The following is a 17,624-nucleotide window of genomic DNA, read 5'->3' on the forward strand; positions in this document are numbered from 1 at the left end:
ACACAAAGCGCTGGAGTAAATCAGCGGGTCAGGCAGCATCTCTAGAGAACATGGATAGGTGACGATTCGGGTCAAGCCCCTTCTTCAGGCTGAGTTACTGAAGAGTTACTCCAGCACTTTGTGTCTTTCAATATTAATTCCATATCACAGTCAATTGGAAAATAACTTTTTTTAATCTAATGCTAACGTGAAAAGTTTCCATCTTACTTCTGGGTGCCAAAGTTCCAGCCTCCAATGGACAGCAGAGTCTTGAGGTTTGCATTCCTTAAAAAATGGACAAAATGTGGTTTTAGAATGATGTTTAGAACAACAAAACATTTTCAGAACTGCTCAGGAACTTCTGTTTTTTTCGCCCCTTTGGTGTTACGTTTAGTTGAGGGGATTTGCCTTAGTCTGGATCTCAAGGGGGTCACAGAAAACGAGGTGCAAGTTCATGCAACAAGCAAGGCTTCATAAGCAATGGGCCAGTCTCACTATGTGGGCTGAAGGGCCTATTTCCTCAATGATTTTGGTGAATGTCCAATATGTCCAATAGCTTTCTCCTGAATATCCCCCTAAACCAAGTCACCTTTCAGACAGGGGAGGTGGATGAGATGAGAAAACCTTCAACAAATGGATGTGTAACAGGGTCATGTCAAAGACCCCGCTGACCATCGATCACCCGTTCACACCAGTGCTATTTCATCCCACTTTCTCATCCACTCCCTATGCACTTGGGGCAAATTGTAGAGGCCAATTAATCTAGAAACCCTTTGGAATGTGGGAGAAAACCGGTAATCCAGAGAAAACCCTCACGGTCTTATGGCGAACATGCAAACTCCACACAAACAGTGCCTGTGGCGTCGCGAGGCAGTGGCTCTACCCGCTGCGCCACTGTGCTGCCCGGTACTTACAACAGATGGAATCTTGCCACATACTCTTCCAAACGATAATAAACTAAACTAAACTAAATTAACTGTGGAATATGGATTTGGGGAATATCCAATACAGTGACTGGTTAGCACACAACAAAAACCTTTCACTGTACCTCTGTACATGTGACAATGAACTAAACTGGACAATGTAAACATCGCAACAATGCCCGGCATTTGAGAAACAAGGTTAGTATTTATTCAGCGACTGTACTTGTTCTTCAGGCTGTTGATCTCCTTGTAGAGTTTTGGGTCATTCCATTCGTAGGTGGCGATCTGGTTGCTCCTCATTCCAGCGAAGGCGTAGATGATGTGTGTGCAGAGGCAAGGGTCCACGCTCTGGGGCATGTATTTACCCTCTCCTGGTCTGTACTGTGCCCAGTTGGTGAAGTAACATACCAGCCTGTAGGCAGAGCCTGGGCAAGGGAGAGACAGGGTGGTCAGGACAATGCCTCTGTGGCACTCACACAAAGCAAAGCAAAGCAAGGCTGCAAATGCACAAAGACTCACCCAGTTGCAGGCAGGCCAGTAAAACCACCGCTGGAACAGAAAACAGAGAACAGCGTGTTAGGATTATGACAAACTGTAATAAATCAGGGGTTACGGCTGAACAATGGTCGGCATGGACTCCGTGGGCCGAAGGGCCTTGTTTCCATACTGTATCTCAAAACTAAACTTTTCCTATCCCATGTACCTGTCCAAATTTCTTTTAAATGTTATTAAATGTTAAATGTCAACAAAATAGAGAGCATACAGAGGAGATTTACTAGAATGTTGCCTGGGTTTCAGCAACTAAGTTACAGAGAAAGGTTGAACAAGTTAGGGCTTTATTCTTTGGAGCGCAGAAGGTTAAGGGGGGACTTGATAGAGGTTTTTAAAATGATCAGAGGGATAGACAGAGTTGACGTGGATAAGCTTTTCCCACTGAGAGTAGGGAAGATTCAAACAAGGGGACATGACTTGAGAATTAAGGGACTGAAGTTTAGGGGTAACATGAGGGGGAACTTCTTTACTCAGAGAGTGGTGGCTGTGTGGAATGAGCTTCCAGTGAAGGTGGTGGAGGCAGGTTCGATTTTATCATTAAAAAATAAATTGGATAGTTATATGGACGGGAAGGGAATGGAGGGTTATGGTCTGAGCGCAGGTAGATGGGACTAGGGGAGAATATGTGTTCGACACGGACTAGAAGGGTCGAGATGGCCTGTTTCCGTGCTGTAAATTGTTATATGGTTATATGGTTATTATACTTGCCTCATCTACCTCCTCTGGCAGATCATTCCATATACTCACCACCCTCTGGGCAACAGGCTAGAGTCATAGTCATAGTCACACAGCGCAGAAACAGGCCCTTTGGCCCAATTTATCCATGCTGACCATCTAAGCTTGTGCCAGTTGCCCCTGGGTTCACCTTTAAATCTTTGCCCTCTCACCTTCAGTGCCAATGCCCCTGTAGTTTTAGACTCGCCTTCCCTGGAGAAAGGCAGAGACCATCCTTCATATCTCTGCCCCTCGTGACCTTCTAAACGTCTTAAGAAGTCAAACTTCAACCTCCATCACTCAGGGGGCTCCACTCCATTGCTAGTGTTGGGACTGAAGGCTTGGGAGCAGAAGGTGGGGACACGGGAGAGTAGGAACATCATCTCCACAGAGTTCCAGCAACCTTCAACTGAAGATGGACACAGAGTGCTGGAGTAACTCAGCGGGTCAGGCAGCATTTATGGAGCTAAGGAAATAGGCAACGTTTCGGGCCGAAACCCTTCCGGCCCGAAATGTTGCCTATTTCCAGAAGGGTTTCTGCCCCAAACGTTGCCTATTTCCTTAGCTCCATAGATGCTGCTGCACCATAACTCAGTGGGTCAGGCAGCATCTGTGGAGAACATGGATAGGTGACGTTTCACAGAGTGCTGGAGCAACTCAGTGGGTCAGGCAGCATCTGTGGAGAACATGGATGGGTGACGTTTCACAAAGTGCTGGAGTATCACAGCGGGTCAGGCAGCATCTCTGGAGATTAAGGTTAGATAGAGTCGAGACCCTTCAGACACCTTTATAATAAAACTTGAGAAACAATTTAACCTGTTCTCATCATTTAATGTCTAAACCTGATTCTTTCAAAAAGTATTCCAATATCAAAAGGAATTAAACAACAAAAGGCTCTTACCTGTTCCAAGAAGTAGCTTTGCCATCTTGTTACTGTTGCTGACTAGACCTGAGCTGCCTCTTTTATACAATGAACTTATCACGAACAATAATCCAATGTGTTTGTCGTTCCCTTTATCAGAGTGAAAGGGCAGTCACGATGATCCTCCTGCTATTTACAAAGGGAAAATAATAGTTCTTATCTTGACTTGAATATTTTCTCTTCAATGTCATTCAGATTGTTCACCTTCATTTTCACCTCAATTTTGTTCCTGAGCCTGGTATGGAAAAAACATAGAAAATAGGTGCAGGAGTAGGCCATTCAGTGAATTGGCCTCCACTGCCATCTGTGGCAGAGAATTCCACAGATTCACAACTCTCTGGGTGAAAAATATTCTCCTCATCACTGTCCTAAATGGCCTACTCTCTCCTTCACCTACTTAGTTTTGAGATCCAGCATGGAAACAGGCCCCATCGGCACGCCGGGACCACGGCAACCAGCGATCATGCGTTCACAGTAGATCGATGTTTTCCCACTTTCTCATCCACTCCCTACTCACTAGGGTGCAATTTACAGAGGGTCATTTTTCAAACATAGAAACATAAAAATTAGGTGCAGGAGTAGGCCATTAGGCCCTTCGAGCCTGCACCGCCATTCAATATGATCATGGCTGATCATCCAACTCAGTATCCCGTACCTGCCTTCTCTCCATACCCCCTGATCCCCTTAGCCACAAGGGCCACATCCAACTCCCTCTTAAATATAGCCAATGAACTGTGGTCTCAATTACTTTCTGTGGCAGAGAGTTCCAGAGATTCACCACTCTCTGTGTGAAAAAAGTTTTTTCTCATCTCGGTTTTAAAGGATTTCCCCCTTATCCTTAAGCTGTGACCCCTTGTCCTGGACTTCCCCAACATCGGGAACAATCTTCCTGCATCTAGCCTGTCCAACCCCTTAAGAATTTTGTAAGTTTCTATAAGATCCCCTCCTAAATCTCCTAAATTCTAGAGAGTATAAACCAAGTCTATCCAGTCTTTCTTCATAAGACAGTCCTGACATCCCAGGAATCAGTCTGGTGAACCTTCTCTGCACTCCCTCTATGGCAATAATGTCCTTCCTCAGATTTGGCCTACAAACCCGCACGTCTTTAGGATATGGGAGGAAAATGGAGTACTTGGAGAAAGCCCATGCAGTCACAGAACAAATGTGTAAACTCCATACAGACAGCTCCCGAGGTCAGGATTGAACCCAGGTCTGTGGCGCTGTTAGGCAGCGGTTCTACCAGTTCACCACCGAGTTGCTAGTCTCTTACAGCTTTCCTTCTCCACCTGCCCCCCTTACAATCAGTCTGAAGAAGAGTCTCGACCCAAAACGACACCTATCCCTTTACTCCAGAGATGCTGCCTGACCCGCTATGTTATTCCAGCACTCTGTGAAACGTCATCTATCCATGTTCTCCACAGATGCTGCCTGACCCGCTGAGTTACTCCAGCACTCTGTGAAACGTCATCTACCCATGTTCTCCACAGATGCTGCCTGACCCGCTGAGTTACTCCAGCACTCTGTGAAACGTCACCTATCCATGTTCTCCACAGATGCTGCCTGACCCGCTGAGTTACTCCAGCACTCTGTGACTTTTAAAATAATTAAATCCAGCATTAGTTTTTCATTTCCATGTTGCCCATTGAACACATTTGAGTCAGTGTCCCTACACTGAGTTGATATCACCGTCTATCTGCTCCTCTCTCTCCTCCCCATCACCAGCACGTGAAACCAATCTCTCTCCCACCAATTCCCCTCTCTCTGTTCATAGGTTCTAGGAGCAGAATTAGGCCATTCGGCCCATCAAGTCTACTCCGCCATTCAATCATGGCTGATCTATCTCTCCCTCCCAACCCCATTTTCCTGCCTTCTCCCCATAACCCCTGACACCCGGACTAATCAAGAACCTGTCAAACTGCCCAATGACTTGTGGCCTCCACAGCCGCCTGTAGCAAAGAATTCCACAGATTCACCACCCTCTGACCAAAGAAATTCCTCCTCATCTTCTTTCTAAAGCTACGTCCTTTTATTCTAAGGCTGTGCCCTCTGGTCCTAGACTCTCCCACTAGTGGAAACATCCACCCCACATCCATTCCATATCCAAGCCTTTTACTATTCGGTAAGTTTCAATGAGGTTTCCCCCTCATCCTTCTAAACTCAAGCGAGAACAGACCCAGTGCCTTCAAATGCTCATCATACGTTAACCATGATCCATATCCCTCCACTCCATGTGCCTGCCTAATCACCACTATCGTATGTGCCTCCACCACCACCCCTGGCAGAATTCTTCAGGCACCCATCACCCTCTGTGGAAAATAAATCTACCCCACACATCTCCTTTAAACTTGCCCCCCTCATTTTAAAGCTATGCACTTAATATAAAATTCTTAAGGGATTGGACAGGCTAGATGCAGAAAAAAAACTCCCAATGTTGGGGGGAGTCCAGAACCAGGGGTCACAGTTTATGAATAAGGGGTTGGCCATTTAGGACTGAGATGAGTTTGCACATTTTTCCTGTGACTGCATGGGCTTTCTCCAGGTGCTCTGGTTTCCTCCCACATCCCAAAGACGTGCTGGTTTGTAGGCCAATTGTCCCTCTGTAAATTGCTCCTAGTGCGTAGGGAGTGGTTGACAAACTGGAAAAACCGATCCACGGTGGACGGGTGATCGCTGGTCGGCCTGGACACGATGGGCCGAAGGGCCTGTTTCCATGCTGCATCTCTAAACCAAGTTAGTGAAGGAGAGGGTAGAATAAGGGGTCGGCCATTTAGCACTGAGATGAGGAAAACGTTTTTCACCCAGAGAGTTGTGAATCTGTGGAATTATCTGCCACAGAAGGCAGTGGAGGCCAGTTCACTGGATGTTTTCAAGAGAGAGTTAGATAGAGCTCTAAGGGCTAATGGAATCAAGGGATAAATGGGGAGTAGTAGGCAGGAACGGGGTACTGATTGGGGATGATCAGCCATGATCATATTGAATGGCGGTGCTGGCTCGAAGGGCTGAATGGCCTACTCCTGCACCTATTTTCTGTGGGGTTTTTTTTCTCTGGCACGTGCAGAAAAGTTGTTTAGTTCTTATCGTTTCAGCAAACGTGTGAATGGAATAAATTGGCACATGTTTGTCAAGAATAAAGGAAAGACCTTGGGGCTGAGTTGACAGATGCAAGTAATCTGGTGAAAGAATCACATGCCCACTTTTGCGTAAGTTGCAAGATATCCTTTGCAAATAATGAAATGACGACACAACTTCTCACTGTATCTTGGTACATGTAACAATAATAACGTGCACCACCGATAACAACTTAAGGTTGAGGCTACAGCAAGATAGCACACCAACGACTCTACTTCCTTAGAACCCTTAGGAAGTTTGGCATCTCCCCTACAACTACAGATGCACCACAAAAAGCATTTTATCGCGATGCATCACAGCAATGTTTGGGCACCGCTCCATCCAAGACCGCGAGAAATTGCAGCAAATTGTGGGCGCAGCCCAGACCGTCACACAAACCAACCTCCCTTCCATCGACTCCATCTACACCTCACGCTGCCTCGGCAAGGCCAGCAGCATCATCAAGGACCAGTCTCACCCTGGCCACTCCCACGTCTCCCCTCTCTCATCAGGCAAGAGGTACAGAAGTGTGAAAACGCACGCACACACACCTCCAGATTCAGGGACAGTTTCTTCCCAGCTGTTATCAGGCAACTGAACCATCCTACCACAACTAGAGAGCGGTGCTGTACTAGTATCGACCTCATTGGTGACCCTCGGACTATCTTTGATCGGACTTTCCTTCCGGGTTTCGGCCCGAAACGTTGCCTATTTCCTTAGCTCCATAGATGCTGCTGCACCATAACTCAGCGGGTCAGGCAGCATCTGTGGAGAACATGGATAGGTGACGTTTCACAGAGTGCTGGAGTAACTCAGCGGGTCAGGCAGCATCTGTGGGGAACATGGATAGGTGACGTTTCACAGAGTGCTGGAGTAACTCAGCGGGTCAGGCAGCATCTGTGGAGAACATGGATAGGTGACGATTGGGGTCGGGATCTTTCTTCAGACTGATTGTAGGGGGAGGAGAAAGCTAGAAGAGGGGAGAGGCAGAACAACGAGTGGCAGGTAATAGATGGACACAGGCAAGGAAGGTTTTTGATAGGCAGATGTTTGGAACAAAGTCCAGCGGTAAAAGCAGAAGGTGTGCAACAGGACGAGGAGTTGCAATTGTGAAGCTAGAGGGAGGAGAGTGACAGGAGGGGAGGGGAGGGAATGGAGGGGAGAATTAGGTAGGAGTCCTGGTGGGGCACAAGGAGGAGGGGGACAGGGGGGTAGAAAGGGGAGGGTATGGGGGAGAAGGGAGGGCGAGTTTGGAATTGTGGCCTACTTACCTGGGAAAAGATGGATCAGCTTTGGAGTGGTACACAACAACAGTTCACCAGACACAACACAGGAGATGCTGGAATCCTGAGCAAAATGCAAAGTGTTGGAGGAACTCAGTGGGTCAGGCAGCATCTGTGGAAGGAAATGGACAGGCGACCATTTGGATGGGGACCCTTCTTCAAACTGATGAAGAAGGGGCCTGACCATTCCCTCCACAGATGCTGCCCGACCCGCTGAGTTCTCCCAGCAATTTGTTTCATGTTCAACAAACTGAGATACTTGATACCGTGAGGAATATAGTGTTACAATAGGACGGTAGGGTTCAGCGGTAGAGTTGCTGCCTCGCCGTCCTTGCAGCGCCGGAACCTGGGTTCGATCCCGACTACGGGCGCTGTCTTTACGGAGTTTGTACGTTCTCCTCGTGACTGCCGTGGGATTTCTCCAAGATCTTCGGTTTCCTCCCACATTCCAAGGAAGTGCAGGTTTGTAAGTTATTTGGCTTGGTAAATGTAAAAATTGTCCCTAGTGTGTGTAGGATAGTGTTAATATGCGGGGATTGCTGGTTGGTGCGGACTCAGTGGGCCGAAGGGCCTGTTTCCGCGCTGTACCTCTAAACTAAACTAAACTAAACTGCAAAGAAACTGCAGGTAAAAAAAGTTCAAGGGTTACAATGAGGTAGATAGGAAGATCGGGAATTCATCCCTAATATATGAGAGGTATGTTCCAGTGCCTGGTTCAGAGGGAAAGAGCTGTTCTTGGACCTGGTAGTACATGCTTGCCTTTGTGTCTTCTGCAGATCTCACGACCTTTTGTAATCACCAACCAGCGATCGTGCCGTATATTAACATTATCCCACACACTAGGGACAATTTTACCAAAAACAATTACCCTGCAAAGCAACAATCACCCATATACTTGTTCTATCCCACACACTGGGGACAATTTACAGAAGCTAATTAACCTACAAGCCTGCACAGCTTTGGAGTGTGGGGGGAAACCGGAGCACCCAGAGAAAACCCATGTGGTCACAGAGAGAATGTACCAACTCCGTATGGACAGCACCTGTAGTCAGGATCGAACCCTTGTCTCTGGCGCTGTGAGGCAGCAACTCTACCACTGCGCCACCCACAGTGTGTTGGTACATGCTCTTTTATGTATCTTATATAACCATATAACTCCTTGATCTTCTGCAGATCAAGTCTCACAACGACAACTGGGGGATTTAAATCCTGTTAAATAAGTCAATCTACAATTATAAGAGAAGTCCACCAGTTACCGCGATCATGAAAATCGAGATCATTTAGCGTAGGTCCCTTGTCCCCCCCCTTACCTGGTCTACAGGTGTCTCCAGTTGCACCAACGTTGGTCTCTTGTCCAGTCGGGACAACTATGGGTGGACGGCTGTTGTTGGCGATGTCCGCCGTCTCCACAAAGACTCCACCGATGTCCAGCTGGAGATCAGGAGGAAGCAGAGGGAGCCTGGAGGGAGGTGCCCAATGTCGGGTGAACAGAGAGCGAGAGTCTGAGCCTTGGTCAGATGGACGAGGGTTTTGTAAAGATTGGGGATGCGGCAATGACCTAGCGTGAGGAACAAGCCTCAGCTGACTGTGTGTGTCAACCTAACCACATCCTGCAGCAACATCTAGATGCTCAACAACAACAGTCACATCGCAACCACATTGCAACACAGTTGGTTTGGTTTGGGTTAGTTTAGTTTATTGTCACGTGTACCGAGGTACAGTGAAAAGCTTTTGTTGCGTGCTATCCGTCAGCGGAAGGACGATTCACGGTTACGATCGAGCCGTCCACAGTGTACAAGTACAGGATAAAGGGAAAAACAGGCCCTTCAGCCCATCGAGTCCGCGCCTACCAACAATCACCCGGCCACTGCTCAGGACAATTTGCCAAAGCCAATTAATCTACAAATCTGTACATCTTTGGAGTGTGGGAGGAAACCGGAGCACCCGGAGAAAACCCACTCGGGTTACACAGAGAGAACGTACAAACTCCATGCAGACAGCACCCGTGGTCAGGATCAAACCCAGGCCTTTGGTGCTATGAGGCAGCAATTCTACCGCTGCGCCACCGTGACTCTCATTACTCATTTTAGACATTTTCCTTTAGATTTCAGCAATTGCTTCCATGGGAGCGCAGCCAGGAATCCTTACTCCTCTGATGATAGACGCAAAGTGCTGGAGTAACTTAGTGGGTCAGGCAGCATCTCTGGAGAGAAAGGATGGGTGACGTTTGCGGTTAGAATCCTTTTTCAGACCCAGTCGGAAGAAAGGTCGTGACCCGAAATGTCTGAAGAAGGGTTCCAACCAGAAACGCCACCCATCCTTTTCCTCCAGAGATGCTGCCTGTCCCGCTGAGTTACTCCAGCACCTTGTGACTATCTTTGGTATAAACCAGCATCTGCAGTTCTTTGTTTATACAGCCTCAGTCATGTGCTAGGTAGAACAAGTTGTCTGAAAATAGTGAAAGGCCTGGATAGAGTGGATGTGGAGAGGGTGTTTCCACTAGTGGGAGAGTCTAAGACTAGAGGTCTTAGCCTCAGAATTAAAGGACTTTCCTTTAAGAAGGAGATGAGGAGGAACCTCTTTAGTCAGAGGTTGGAGAATCTGTGGAATTCTTTGCCACAGAAGGCTGTGGAGCACAAGCCCAAGTCAATGGATATTTTAAAGCAGAGATAGATAGATTTTTGATTAGTACGGGTGCCGGGTTACAGGGAGAAAGCAGGAGAATGGGGTGAGGAGGGAGAGATAGATCAGCCATGATTGAATGGCGGAGTAGACTTGATGGGCCGAATGGCCTAATTCTGCTCCGATTACTTATGACCTTAAGACTGCTTAATGGTTTCAGAGATTTCACTTTATCAAGGCCTTCTCTCTTCCTATTTCTCTTCCCAACATCACCCTGTAACATGCACTCTTTTATTTATGGGGGTGGACAGATGCAAAGTGGAAGATAAGTTATCCAGACCTGAAATCAAGTCGAGAGTCAAGGGTGTTTCAATACAATACAATACAATACAATACAATACAAATTTATTATCATTTGAGCCCCAGTGAGACTCAAACGAAATGTTGTTTCCACAGCCATACAAACAAAGACACTGTCTTACAGACATACACATAATTAAATTCACACAAACATCCATCACAGTGAAGCCACTGTGATGGAAGGCAAGTCTTTTCTCTCCCCTGTTCTCCGTGTCTCTCCCGATGTCCAAGCCCCAGTCGGGCGATGATGAGTCCCACGGCCATTTTAGGCCGCGCGGGGCGATTTACGGCCCCGCTCCCGGTCTGAAAGTCCAAGGTTGGAACCCCCACGGGCGATGGTGAGTCCCACGGCCATGAAGCCGTGCCGGGTGATGTACTGTCCCGGTCCGGGTTGTTCCAACCCCGCGACACGGGCTGGAGAAGTCGCGTTGCGGGAGCTCCGGGAAGCGGTCTCTCTCTCTCCCCCCGGACCCGCGAGCTCCCGATGTCACAGTCCACCGGACCTGCGGCTGCGTTGCTGGAGCCTCCGAGCCCCAGGAGTCGAGTCGCAGCAGCGAGTCACCGCCGCTCCCCACGCTCCGAGGCCGGCCAGCCCCACGATGGTGAGTCCGTGTCTCTCCCGATGTCCAAGCCCCAGGCGGGCGATGCTGAGTCCCACGGCCATTTTAGGCCGCGCGGGGCCTAAAATGGTGAGTGGTACTAACAAAACCACAATGACATTCGTACTTGTGGCAGTGTAACAGGTCTGTACATATAGTGCACATAGATAATGTATAATAAGCAAAATATTCAATAAATTAATAACCCTAATAGTGCAAAAAGCCCAAAGTCCTTAGTGCAACCAAACCCAGTACCATAGTTCATCGATTAGTGACACAAGGAACTGTAGATGCTGGAATTGTGAGCAAAAGACACAAATTGCTGGAGTAACTCAGCAGGTCAGGCAGCGTCTCTGGAGGACATGGAAGGTCACAGTTCGGGTTGGGACCCTTCTTCAGACTGATTGGAGTAGGGGGGGAGAAAGCCGGAAGAGAGGTGGGAGTGTGATGAAGCCTGGTGAGTGATAGGTGGATCCAGCATTTTGTGTTTCCTTTTCATTTCTTTATTGCTCGACTTCCCTTGAAGGTCGACGACAAATCAGTTCCACCTTCACCAACCCTCAGCATGAACCGGCCTCCCACACACTATTTGCCAAACGCTATTTATGACAGTGACGATCACATGGTGGGTCCGGAGGTGGAGGACAGGTGTGGATCGTGGAAAAACAAGAACAAGTTACCCACGTCCACACCCAACGTGAAAACAATCTGAGGATAGACGCAGAATGCTGGAGTAACTCAGCAGGTCAGGATAGCATCTGTGGAGAACATGGATAGGTGACGTTTCACAGAGTGTTGGAGTAACTCAGCGGGTCAGGCAGCATCTATGGAGCTAAGGAAATAGGCAACGTTTTGGGCCGAAACCCTTCTGGAAATAGGCAACGTTTCGGGCCGAAACCCGGAAGGGTTTCGGCCCGAAACGTTGCCTATTTCCTTAGCTCCATAGATGATGCTGCACCCGCTGAGTTACTCCAGCACTCTGTGAAACGTCAACTGAAGATGCTGCTTTATGCCAGAGATAGACACAGAGTGCTGGTGTAACTCAGCGGGTCAGGCAGCATCTGTGGAGAACATGGATAGGTGACGTTTCACAGAGTGCTGGAGTAACTCAGTGGGTGCAGCAGCATCTATGGAGAACATGGATAGGTGACGTTTCACAGAGTGCTGGAGCAACTCAGCGGGTCAGGCAGCATCTCTGGAGGAAAGGAATAGGTGATGTTTCGGGTCGAGACCCTTCTTCAGACCAACCCGTTGCCTGGTGGCCAAAACTGAAAGACATGTAATAGATCCTTCTGCTCATGAGCTGCCACAGATACAGAATAATGGGAATAATGTTTAGTGCAAGGTAAAGTCCAGTAAAGTCTGATTAAAGAGAGTCCAAGGGGTCTCCATCAAGGTGGGTGGTCAGTTTTGGTCACCCTGCTAGAGGAAGGTTTATCTGCAGGTTTATAAGACATTGGTTAGGCCGCATCTGGAGTATTGTGTGCAGTTCATTTCACTCCATTACTGGAAGTATGTCTAGTTTATTTTGTTTTAGTTTAGAGATACAGCGCAGAAACAGGCTCCGACCATTGATCCCCGCACACTAACAGAATGGTCGATGGACGATGACACGTTGGCCTGGCTCGCCTCAACGGAGCTGCAGGTCTAAAAGACATACGACAGGTGAAGAAGAACACAATCCTACAAACACTAGGGACAATTTACACTTATACCAAGTATTCAAACCCAAACCAATTAACCTACAAGGAAGGGAGTGCAGGAGAACGTACAAACTCTGCAGAGACAGCACCCGTAGTCGGGATCGAACCCGGGTCTATGGCGCTGCAAGGCAGCAACTCTACCACTGTGCCACCCATCAATGAGTCATAATGCATGGAAAGAGACCAAGATGTCCCATCTGCCTGTGTTCGGCCAAATATTTTTTAAACATTGCCATAGCACCTTACCTCCTCTAGTAGCTCGTTCCAAACACCCACCACCCATTGTGTAAAAATATATGGAGGCTTTGGAGAGGTTGCAGAGGTTTACTAGAATCACGCCTCGATTACAAGGAATTATCTACATGGAGAGGTGTAAGATCTGCCATAAATTGGATATTTTCCCCTTATGTTTGACCTCTGAAAGTGTAACACCTCACCCAAGCTCGGATTAACCTCCATCTGCCATTTCCCTGCCCATTTCTGTAGCTGATCTATATCCCGCTGATTATGATATATTTATCTGTATGTTTAGTTTAGTTTGGTTTGGAGATACAGTGCGGAAACAGACCCTTCGGCCCATTGAGTCTGCGCCAACCAGCGATCACCCTGTACACTAACACTATCCTACACACAATAGGGACAGCATTTTTACAGTTACACCAAGCCAATACACCTGTACACACCTACACACCTGTACGTCTTTGGAATGTGGGAGGAAACCAAAGAAACCGGAGGAAATCTAAGCAGGTCTCAGGGAGAACGTGCAAACTCCGTATAGACAGCACCCATAGTCGGGATGGAACCCGGGTCTCCGCCGCTGTGAGGCAGCAACTCTACCGCTGCGCCACTGTAGCGCCCATGTGTTATTGCATTAGTTAAGCTGCAGCAAGTCAAAATGTCATTGTCCATTGTTGATACATATGGCAATTAAGCACTCTTGATTCTCTGCGTAGGAAGCAACTGCAGATGCTGGTTTACACCGAAGATGGACACAACGTTCTGGAGTAACTCTGTGGGTCAGGTAGCATCGCTGCAGAGAGGGAATGGGTGACGTTTCAGGTCGAGACCCTTGTTCAGACAGTCAGGGGAGAGGGAAACTTGAGGTATGAAAAGGTACAAAGAACAAACGAATGAAAGATATGAAAATAACAAATCAAAGCCAGCAATGAAGATCAAGGAAAGGTGGAGCCCACAATGGTCTATTGTTGACCGTGGAACGAGTAGATACAAACAGTGAAACTGGTAGTTTAAGAAGGAACTGCAGATGCTGGAAAAATCAAAGGTAGACAAAAATGCTGGAGAAACTCAGCGGGTGAGGCAGCAATTATGGAGTGAAGGAATAGGTGACGTTTCGGGTCGAAACCCTTCTTCAGACAGGTAGGAAGACTAGGGTGGGGGAATAAAGGAGAGAGAGGAAATGCAGGAATTACATGAAATTAGTGAAATTAATATTCATACCGCTGGGTTGTAAGTTTTCTAGTTGCCTACCATGGGTATAGAATAACTAGATGAATGGAATGTGGAAATGAGGAACTGAAGATGGGTCCTGACCCAAAACGTCACCTATCCATGTTCTCCACAGATGCTGCCTGACCCGCTGAGTTACTCCAGCACTCTGTGAAACGTCACCTATCCATGTTCTCCACAGATGCTGCCTGACCCGCTGAGTTATGACGCAGCAGCATCTATGGAGCTAAGGAAATAGGCAACTTTTCGGGCCGAAATCCTTCTGGAAATAGGCAACGTTTCGGGCCGAAACCCTTACGGGTTTCGGCCCGAAACGTTGCCTATTTCCTTAGCTCCATAGATGCTGCTGACCCACTGAGTTACTCCAGCTCTGTGAAACGTCACCTATCCATGTTCTCCACAGATGCTGCCTGACCCGCTGAGTTACTCCAGCACTCTGTGTCCTTTCCGGAATGATCAGATTGAGTGCGCTTTATTTGAGTATCGAGTATTTGCTTTAATATAAAGAATGTTGCTGTACCTTAGTACATGTGATAATAAAGGACCCATTGTCCCAGCGCCTCTTGTGCTAAACCTGGTAGGCACTGCCATCTTGTGGCCATAGGAAAACTGCAGTGTCACTTACAGAACCAAAGTTAAGGGCCTGTCCCACTTGGCGGACATTTGCGGGACCTCGTCGTCGCGTTGTGACGCACGGGTAGCGTGTGGGCGGCACGGGACAGTCACATGGAGAAGCGCGGAGGGGTATGGAGTTACACGCGGTATCGCGCGGAGCTCCAGGATTTTGTAGTGCACAAATCTTCCCGTGCCTCCGGCGTGACGTATCGCGTACGCACGCGGACGTATTGCGGGTCGCACGCTGACGTCCTGACCTCGTACGTACAGAACTGTCGTGTACGAATCAACTATCACAAATACCTTGATTGCATATGCTTTTGATGGAGGAACGTAGGTGCATTTTGCAATGGAGTTTGAAATCAGAAAGTCCCCAGAGAATAAGTCATCTCTATTGAGTCATTTGTACCTGTATACATGTAGGTGACATATTGCCGTCGGCAGATCTGCCACGTTTGATGCTGATGATGATTCACTAAAAATTGCAAATATTCGGACACTTGACACTCTTACAGAGTTTAAAACATTTTGTTCAACGGGCAGCTGCACCGATAATTGAGTTTGCGGCTCAAGGTTCAATGTTAATGCAAAGTCAGGGAGTCAAAGAACAATATTCGGTATTTTGATTATACGCTGAGTCGGCTCTGATTAATTTTATTTATTTATTTTTTCCTCCAGCTTCACTCACAACGTGTCAAGTTCTCGTCATGTCGAACCCCATCTCACGCCCCCAAGGGAACGCGCAAAAGTCACTTAATTAATGGGTGTTTAGCCATTCTCTCAGTGCAGGATACCATCCAACCGCAATACAGCATGGAGCAAACGTATATTCCGTGGCGGGGAAGGGGAGAGGGGAGGATGGGAACATAACCCAAAGCAACCAATTTTCTGAATTACACCATAATTCGAAAGAAAAGACAGTATTATGCACGGAACAACTTTCCACTGGGTATTCAAATGACGTCACGTGCTCCAGACGGCTGTGCTGACGCAGGAAGACGTGCGCGACTGTCGTGGCCTGTCGTGTAAATGAGGGCCAAGTAGGACAGGCCCTTTACAGTAGGGATCATAGCCCATAGTTAAACCAGAATCAGAGGTGCCACATTGACATGTGGAACTAAACCGGCATTGTTCTACTATTAATACTACTATCACTTATGACCAAACCTGAACACAATACTGGGGAGAAAGCAGGAACAGGGTACTGATTCTGGATGATCAGCCATGATCAAGTTGAATGGCGGTGCAGGCTCGAAGGGCCTCATGGACTACTCCTGCACCTATTTTCTATGTTTCTACTGTCAAACAGTTTTATACAAGGTGTTATTACTGATTGAACAGGGTTTTTTTCAGTAGTGTTAAGGTTATTAATTTAGTGAAGTCTTTTGTTTATTATATGTTATCTATGAGTATTGTGTTGACATCCTGTTCTGCGGCTGCAGGTAAGAATGTAATTGTTCCATTGTTGGTACATATGACAATTAAACACTCTTTAAAGTTTAGTTTAGTGATACAGCATGGAAACAGGCCCTTCGGCCCACATAGTCCGCACCGACCAGCGATCCCAACACATTAACACTATCTTACACAACAGGAACAAGTTTTACATTTATACCAAGCCAATTAACCGTTACGTCTTTGGAAACCCACACAGGTGACGGGGAGAACGTACAAACTCCATAGACTTGATGGGCTGAATGGCCTAATTCTACTATTCCTTATGACCTTATGATCAACAATCAACCATATATTAATTCTATTCTACACACCAGGACATTTCTTGCACCTGCAGATCTTTGGAATGTGAGAGGAAACCAGAGCACCAGGAGGAAACCCAGGTGGTCCCAGGGAGAACATTTATAGTGGAGCCTATTTGGAGGTTGTTGTGTCTAATTGCGTGACGTTGTAGGCCTGGGCTATTGTAAGTATCTATGAAAGGAGATCTGTTGCAGAAGCTTTGCACTGACTGAACTATCTCTGCTACAAGTGTCTGCGCTCCATCAGAAATATCAATGGCTCCTCTCCCTGCAGCAGAAGAGGAGGGGGCAAGAGAAGACTTTGTGCTAACCACATTGATGGTATGTACGGTGATCTGAGGGACCCAGCCAACGTCTATCGATGCTTTAGAGGAGAAGCAATTGCACAATATTGTGCCCGTGGATTAGTGTTTGCCAAAGAATGTAAATATTGCAACAAGCTTGCCCTCTGAAATACTGCACATGCTCAAATATCAAACTCTAACAAATCAAACATTAGATTCCACGTGTTGCAAATAAAAATGACACAAATTAATTGACTGGCAAATTATTTATTAAAATGATTTGTTAATTTGAAAGTTTGAGTGTGGAAGGAAACCGGAGAAAACCTACACAGGTCACGGGGAGAACGTGCAAACTCTGTACAGACAGCACCCGTTGTCAGGATCGAACCTGGGTCTCTGGCGATGTGAGGCAGCAGCTCTACCCGCTGCGCAACGTGTCTGCATTCCTTTCTATACAACCAACATTCGCATTCACTCCAGGATGCTCACTGTTCTCGGCTGTAAAACTGCATGAGCCTGGATAAGTGGCTGCCGACAACGTTGAAGGTCATGCTCTTTTTTGCTGACGGTGTTTGCTTGCTGATCATGACCTGCTGATATTCTGGCCGTCTTCTTTCGGTTGCAGAAAAAAACCCAATCAATAACATTTCAGCAGTGTCAATAGCCTTCGGGAGCACTCACTGAATGATGTGCTGATATTCCAGAAATTAAAAGGATCAACATGTCCCTATTGGGT

At 47.3% G+C, this 17,624-nt stretch overlaps 1 protein-coding gene across 3 annotated transcripts in view; it reads right to left on the reverse strand.

Moving 5' to 3' along the window:
* LOC129708931 (acidic mammalian chitinase-like) overlaps window positions 1-17,624 on the reverse strand; it is a 45,615-nt gene that overhangs the window by 8,045 nt on the left and 19,946 nt on the right. Inside the window, exons 1-5 of one of the 3 annotated variants that reach the window (XM_055655003.1) lie at window positions 8,792-9,036; window positions 3,070-3,219; window positions 1,422-1,451; window positions 1,126-1,327; window positions 208-264 (exon numbers count right to left, since the gene is read on the reverse strand). In XM_055655003.1, the coding sequence (XP_055510978.1) occupies window positions 208-264; window positions 1,126-1,327; window positions 1,422-1,451; window positions 3,070-3,094 (314 nt within the window). In that variant the 5' untranslated portion in view covers window positions 3,095-3,219; window positions 8,792-9,036. Of the gene's footprint in view, window positions 1-207; window positions 265-1,125; window positions 1,328-1,421; window positions 1,452-3,069; window positions 3,220-7,469; window positions 7,623-8,791; window positions 9,037-17,624 lie in introns of those variants that run through there. The other 2 variants (XM_055655004.1, XM_055655005.1) reach the window with 2 other exon arrangements.

Source organism: Leucoraja erinacea, chromosome 24 (genome assembly GCF_028641065.1).
Source record: "Leucoraja erinacea ecotype New England chromosome 24, Leri_hhj_1, whole genome shotgun sequence".
Taxonomy (NCBI): domain Eukaryota; kingdom Metazoa; phylum Chordata; class Chondrichthyes; order Rajiformes; family Rajidae; genus Leucoraja; species Leucoraja erinaceus.